This window comes from Rattus rattus, chromosome 1 (genome assembly GCF_011064425.1).
Source record: "Rattus rattus isolate New Zealand chromosome 1, Rrattus_CSIRO_v1, whole genome shotgun sequence".
Classification (NCBI taxonomy): Eukaryota; Metazoa; Chordata; class Mammalia; order Rodentia; family Muridae; genus Rattus; species Rattus rattus.
The window spans coordinates 199,247,715-199,255,220 of NC_046154.1; the positions used below are offsets into that span (position 1 = coordinate 199,247,715).

Here is a 7,506-nt window from a genome sequence, read left to right on the forward strand (position 1 = left end):
CTGTGACGCACTGGATTGTTTACCTCGAGTTACTGAAGTGCCGTTTCACCTGTGTGGTTCAGAGTTCCCGACTGCATAGTAAAGACAAGAGATGCTCTCTCCGATCTGCTGGGACCAGGGTAGGAGTGGAAAGATAGAACTAGGGGAAGAGGGCCTTCTCCAGAGAAAGGCAGTGTTCAAGTAACAAAGTAACAAAATACCACAACCCAAAACCACAAAATTCAAGTAACAGTCACTGTGCGGTGTCCTGGCTTTGAGCTGCGCGTCTGCAATGGAGTGAGAGCTGGTAGCTATCAGAACCACGTTCAGAGGATGCTCAAGTTCCACACAGAGCCCATCAAGTCCTTGCGAGAAGAAAATGAGCCTTGGGAAAGGTGGAAATCAGCAAACCGTTCAGAGTAGTTGTTTAATGCATAGCCCACGTGGATCTCTGCATACGGTCTTCGATTTGGTTATTAACTTCAATTTCAACTGATTTAAAGGTTTTCTTCTCACGGGTAGAAATAGAAAGTTACAGAAAGGCTATCTTGACATTTCTGCTATGCTTTAGCATATAAATAAAAAATAATCTGAAGACAAGTATTAAAGTATACAGGTGCGTGCGTGCACGCACGCACGCGCACACACACACACACACACACACACACACACACACACATATGCTTGCACATGCTCACACACGCACACACAGGCACTCTAGCTCATACACACACAAATCCCCTCCCGTCCCCAACAGAGCAGAAAGAGGAACATCAGAAGTTTTTTGCAACTAAGAAGCTTACTTTCTACGGTTTTAGTTCTAGCAAGCTGGTATTCGTTCATGCTTTAGTAAGTGACGTCCAGAGGACGGAAAGGCCAAGGAATGTGTTGTTTCAGGGATCCCAAAAAGGCTCTGAGAAGGCCAGAAAAGGACTTAACAGTCTACAGATTGTCTTTTCTAAAGAGCTCACAACGAAAATTGGGGAAAACTCCATACTTGAGAAGCACTAGATTTATTTAGTCACAAGAATCCACTTGACCAGTTACCCAGAAGGTGGGGAAAGGTCCCATCTGGTTCCCACCACGGAGCTTCCGGTTCCCGTTTGGATAGACTGTTGGTGCTCAGCTCTAAACCTCTCAGCTCGTTTTTTATTGGACAAATGAAACAGGAAGGGCCTGGCTAGCTTGCTTTGGCCGCCATGCCTCGCCTCGTGAGTCTAGCCGCTGAGCCAACCACTAGGAGGCGTCATCGCTTCTTGGTGCTGCTGCTCCCCATGCCTGACTTGCTGAAGCCCCTGCTCATCTGAGGGAAGTGCATGGTTGGGGTTCTTTCGGTAGGGCCATATAATCCCAAATTCCTGGCTGTGGCTGACTTTCGCAGCGGCTTGACACTGGGGAAGGGGCTGAAGATGGGGGGTTTTGAGTTGCTTCCCGGGAGAGATTTGCTGGCAGTCTGGTTTTCTCCAGGGGCATCGGCTAACTCTGGGGCATGCTGCTGCCCCTTGGACTCAGTTTCTGCCGTAGCATCCCTTTGGTTAAGTTCCAAGGCTTCTAATTTCACCTGAACTGCAGCCACATCAACGTCAGCATCCCCAAATACGGGCTCTGGAGACTGCCCTTCGATTGTCCTCGGAGTGGCGCTGTCACCGCTGCTGCCCTCACTCTGAGCTGTTACTGCACAACTGGAGGGAAACTCCTCAGCTGCCCCCAAGCTGCTGGCCTTACAGCCTTCATTCTGTTCTTCTATTAGCCCTACTGTGTCTCCACAGCCCAGATGGCTCTTGGTCCTTGGCATGTTCTTTTTGTGGACTCGGATGTGAGTCCTGCATGGAGAGTGGAGCTTTGTCTTAATGTCTTCGTAGGGGACAGGAGATATTTTTCCTCCCGCATGGCCAGGCATGTGGATGACTGCATTCTTGGCTGCTCTGTTTGTAATTTTCATCTTTTCCCTAGAAGAAGATGGTTGATCACCCAAGAACTATTTGCCTGAGATGGGAGGATGCTGGTCACTGGCCCTTTGTCTGCAAGAAAGGTTGAGAGCCTGTGTGAAACACATCATGCAAAACACATCTGTCTTCAGGACAATCTCACAGAGCATTCCTTCCCCAAATCTTTTCCCCAAAAGCTTTCGGATGCTGGCAGAGCCATGTGACTGAGACAGTAGAAACTGACAACCCCTAGTTTGCCTGGGATGCCCAGTCCCTCCTTCTTCAGATAAGAGAGCACCGAGGGCTGGGTATGTTACGGTTTAAATGGGTATATTTCCCCAAAGGGCTCCTGTATGGGAGGCTTGCTCCATAGCTGGTAGACCCAGTTGCTGATGACATCATCATGCCATTGACCTAACATCATGAGGTAATTGTTCCTCAAAGAATTTACAGTTGAATCAACTGTTTGGAGGTGGTTGAAGGTGACCCTGTAGAAGTGGGTCACAGGAGAGGGGGGAGCCATTGAAGGGTGTATCCTGTTCCCAGTCTCTTTCCCTGTGGCTCTGCTTCCTGGCTGCAGTGTCATGAGCAACTTTTCTCTGCCATGACCTCTTCCTATACCCTCGTCTTCACTACGTCAGGCCATGGAGATGGAGCCAACTGACCACAGCCTGAAACCTGGTGACCCTCAAACCAAAATCAGCCCCATCATCCTTCAAACTGTTCCTCTCAGTTATGGTCAGTCATGAAAAATCTAACAGAGACCTAAAACAGAACAGGGACTCTGCTGACCCCGTGCATTCCTAAAGAAAGCTCAGACTTCCTAATGATTTTTACAGAGTTTCTGTCTCTGAAAAGCCACCTTAGAGGTCAGACTATCTAGAAAAATCTTTGAAAAAAATTTAAAAACAATACAATAAATTGTAACGATGTGAGTTAACGAGTCATCGGACTCTGAGAGGCAGGAAAGCGGCACGCTGCACAGCTCGGAAGACCTTGTCAGAGGGAATACACCCAGTGGGTTCACGCTGTTCCCAGGCCTGGCCCTAAAATGAAACCTGCGCCCTCAGCACAGTGGGCTTTGGAAGCCAAAAGACAATTAGAGCAGCAGTGTCCTGGGGGCACTGATGGCCTGCTGGTCTCCTCCTCCTGAGGTTGTGACCAGATTCCTGTCTATGAAGTAGAATTTCACACCACGAGCCCCAGGAATGAGGGCAATGGCCAGAAGCACTGAGGAGACATCTCCCCACCTGAGCTAAGTTCCCTTTCTCCCTGAGGCCTGTGCCGTCTAGCCGACTTCCCTCCACCCTTCTCAACTCTAATCATTTATCTCCAGTCACACCTCAATCTCACTAAAAACCTTACCCACATCTCCACCTCACATGCTGCCGTCTTCCGCAGCAAATTTACTGTTCTTGGATGGACGTGCCCATTGCCTGATGGTTGCTCTCCCTCCACTGCCTGTCCTGAACCACCTTGCCACCACCAGCACACACACACACACACACACACACACACACACACGTATGCACATAAATGCATTCTCATTTTCTCTCTCTCTCTCTCTCTCTCTCTCTCTCTCTCTCTCTCTCTCTCTCTCTCTCTCTCTCTCTCTGGTAGATGCCTGCCTCTGTCCTACTTTCTCAGCTCCTTGTCCATCCTTAAATTGCCCAGCACATGTTTTACACGTATGCTGCTCGGCAGAGCAATGGCCACACTAACAACCATACATCCCAGCATTCCCATGCCTTTGCCACTTCCCAGAGAAGCTCCAACCCCAGATCAAAGTCCTACATTCTCTTCTCTGAATCCCAGCCCTTCAAGTTCATGACTTCTTGTTCCATTTGGGACCTTGATGTCACCAAACAATCTTTCCTCCTTTCCCCTCTTCTCTCAGACCCTTCGATGATTTATCCCAATCTTTATTATTGCCCTTACGTTTCTTATTCTCAACTCTTCCACCATAGTCCATGCAATAACCTTTCTCCTAATCTTCCCGAGAAAACAGAACCTCTCAGGTCTTAAAGACCTCGACTTCTGTCTTTCCTACCCTAGGAATCTGATACCTCAGGCTTTCCTTACCCTGGGAATCAGGTACCTCAAGTACTATTCATATCACCCCTTTCATTCTCAAAAGCTGAAGTCTTTTACTGTGCCTTAAAGGTAACTCGCTTATTTAATCTCATCTCCTCCCATCTCCTCTAAATCCAGGCCCTACCCAGGAGCTGAGGAAGAATCAGAAAACTTGCTGAAACACATTCTGAACTTTAGCCAATCTCTAAATGGCTGTACGGGCACCCTAAAACTAAAATGCCAGCACTCCACGACTTTGCCTCTGTGCTTCAATCTCCTCTTATTTAAGGACAACAAAGGGAGCTCTAGAGAAGGGATCAGCAAACTTCCCAGACTATAAATCTTTTAACTACTGTAGCATTGAAGCAATTATAAACAAGGTGAAAAAAATGGGAATAGGGGCTGGAGAGATGGCTCAGTGGTTAAGAGCACTGACTGCGGGGTTAAAGGATTTAGCTCAGTGGTAGGCTTGCCTAGCAAGCAAAGGCCCTGGAGTTCGGTCCCTAACTCGAAAAAAAAAAAAAAAAAAAAAAAAAAAGCACTGACTGCTCTTCCAGAGGTCCTGAGTTCAATTCCCAGCAACCACGTGGTGTCTCAGAACCATCTGTAACGGGATCTGATGTCCCCTTCAGGTGTGTCTGAAGACAGCAACAGTGTACTTACATGGAATAAATAAAATAAATCTTTAAAAAAAAAGGGAATAGCCATGTTCCAATAAAATTTATTACTTTATTCCATAAAAACCATAAAAACAAAAAACAACAACAAAAACTATACAAACACCAGGCAGCATTTGGTCTTAGACCTTAAGTTGCTGATTCCTGACTAAAGTACAAGCTACCAGACAAACTTAAAACCCAGCAAACTGCTCACCCATTCTCTCAAGGATGTTTCTGACAAAGGACTACACTAAAGATGGCAGTGCTCACTTTGTGGCCTGACTACTCACAATCGCTGTAAACCCCAGACAAACGCTAACCTGTTAACCCTTCCTGGGAGATATAAGGACGAAGGGAGGAAATGTGTGGGCCAGGGTTTTGAAAGCTAAAACATTGTCATTGTGAGTTTCTTTCATGATCGCCCTCTTGATGAGTCAAAGTCGGTAGAGGAAGAGCCTTGAGATTTCCTATTTTCTTTCTGATGTTTTCTCAGGTTTTTCTCAGTGTTTGTCTGAGATCAGTCATGCTCTGAAGCCATAGGCCGAATTTATGTTTTTGTGAACTCTGGACAGACAACATTTTCATTAGGAACAGGAGAATCGCTCCCAAATCAGCATACATTAAACAGCAAGGTGGATTGTCCACTGTGATTTGAGAGATTATAAAGGGGGGAAAGAAGCTTGACAATCCTTGGAAAAGAGTGTTGTCACCCAATAATCGTTCTCCTCACACAGTCCCAAGACACTGAAGCTGGCTTATCCGTGAGACTCAAGATCTCATTTTTTTCTGTCTCCCACCTTCCATGGTCACTGTACCTGTTAAATTACTACTTGACTTGCAAATGCACAGATGACTATATCCCATTTTCAGGTGCTTACTTTTCTTCCTGCTTATTTGTTTGCATGTGCATATGTGGACCACTGCACACATTCAGAGGTCAGAGGTCAGCTTTCCGAGTCAGTCCCCAGTATTACTGACTGAGCTCAGGTCATGGGGCCTGTGCAAAAACACCCCCCACACACACACATATCTCCCTGGCCCACACGCTTGAATTTCTAAGATTTCTCAAGTCCAAGGATTGCATAGCTCAGCGGCACTTTGATCATTTGTAAATCCCTCTCGGCAAGCACTCATAGTAAACAGGGTATGATACCATCCACGGCCTGATCCTCGGGACCTAAGAAGAACCCAAGGTCCTGTTCTTCTTTAGATCCTGATAAAATAAAGTTGAAAATGAAGTTCTAGATATGTGACTGTCTGATACCAGTGTGTGATCGTGCTGGCTAATCTTCACGGTCAGCTAGACTTGGAATCACCTGGGAGACACACCTCTGGGCCCATCTGTGAGGTACCCAGCGAGGTTCCCTGAGGAAGGAAGACCCGCCCTGAACATGGACAGCCTCATCCCTTGAGGTCTTGGACAGAATAAAAAAGGAGGAAAGATATAAAGTACCAGCACTCATCTCTCTCTGCTCTCTCTGCTCTCTCTGTTCCCTGACTGCAGGCCAAGCATGGCGGCTCCCTCACATTCCGGCTGCTCCCCCGCCCCCTACAGCCCCTCCCACAACCTTGCTTTCCCCTCCTCGATGGACCCCCGGCCCTCCTACAATACAAAGGGATCCCTAACTTGGCTCATGTAGGATACCTGCCACCGTAGTGTGAACTCTGAGGCCACCCTAGGGTTGCTGTACACTGGGATGGGGTTCACACTGCTGGAAGAACCCCCTTACCTGCTCTTATGTACACCTGGTGGAGCTGCTGCTGCTGCTTCTTCTTAATCTTGTGATACTGCCGCTTCAGAAGCGTTGATGTCCGTGGTCATCCGCTCCGTCATCATGCTGTTGAGCAGCTCGTGGTACTCACATGACAATTGATGGCTCCTGGGCTCCAGCTCTCGCGATGTTGTTCGACCTCAGGGTCTGTTCCTCTGTCCCTTCTGTGCCCCAGGAAGGAACAAAGTCAGTGGAGAGGACCTGATGGGAATGAACTACCCTACAGCCAGTCTTAACCTTCAAAGAGATTCTAAACAGGGGTTGAGGGATTTAGCTCAGTGGTAGGCTTACCTAGGAAGCGCATAAGGCCCTGAGTTCGGTCCCCAGCTCGAAAAAAAAAAAAAAAAAAGAACCAAAAAAAAAAAAAAAAAAGATTCTAAACTAAAACAGTCCTCCTCAGGATTTACCTAGCACTGGTGTTGATTTGCTTCTGCGCTCCCTTAATGAGCTTGTGGGTCAGAAATGAGCCCTGGGCTGACCAATTTTGTGGGCGCTTTTTCCATGATGTAGACCTGCAATCAACTCTCTCCAGGTAAAAATCCATGCCACTTCCTAAAACACCCTCAGAAAAATAGAGTACCAAGATGTCCTGTGACAGCTACTGTGTGATCACCCTCCATACCACCCAGAATGTATTAACTTGTCTGTGGACTTTCCCAAATACATTTCAATACTTCTTTTTTAAAGTAATACCTTTTTATGACTGTATGAAAACTTGAACCACTGTGCCTGAGAAGCAAATCCTTTTTGTGCATTCAACCAGCATTTTCTGATTGTCTGTCGTGGTGGAGTTCTGTGTGATATGGTCTCTGACCCTGTGACATCTACAACTAGCAGATCTGTCCCTTAAGTAAGATCGAGACCACACCAGAGAATGAGAAAGCCTTGCTCTGGTGAGTGTGTGCATTCACAGGCTGCCTAGGTGAGCACAGAGGAAACCAGAGTTCTCTAAAGCACAACATGGTACTGAGCATGGGAACCAATGAAACAGAGATCTCAGCTCAGCTGATGTCTGCTGGGAACGTCTCCAGGGAAACTCTGGGCATCTTATAAATGTACTTCATGAGTTACCAAAAATCACTTCTCAATCTCAGA

General features: G+C 47.0%; 1 protein-coding gene across 2 annotated transcripts; it reads right to left on the minus strand.

Annotated features, from left to right (window-relative positions):
• Positions 1 to 973: 973 nt before the first annotated feature.
• Positions 974 to 6,418, minus strand: LOC116909478 (TBC1 domain family member 30-like). 2 transcript variants are annotated; one of them, XM_032913075.1, is made up of 3 exons: positions 6,370 to 6,418; positions 5,793 to 5,852; positions 974 to 2,000 (listed from the first exon to the last, which is right to left on the minus strand). In XM_032913075.1, the coding sequence occupies exon 3, from the start codon at positions 1,919 to 1,921 to the stop codon at positions 1,226 to 1,228; it is 696 nt and encodes a 231-aa protein (XP_032768966.1). In that variant the 5' UTR covers positions 1,922 to 2,000; positions 5,793 to 5,852; positions 6,370 to 6,418; the 3' UTR covers positions 974 to 1,225. The 2 variants fall into 2 exon arrangements, with proteins under 2 accessions (XP_032768966.1, XP_032768974.1); XM_032913083.1 differs by lacking the exon at positions 6,370 to 6,418 and having other exon boundaries at positions 5,793 to 6,089.
• Between the last annotated feature and the right edge of the window lie 1,088 nt (positions 6,419 to 7,506).

What these genes read in the sequence shown, in the direction of transcription:
- LOC116909478 (XM_032913075.1), bottom strand. Translation starts at nt 1,921, where the DNA reads ATGAAAATTACAAACAGAGCAGCCAAGAATGCAGTCATCCACATGCCT.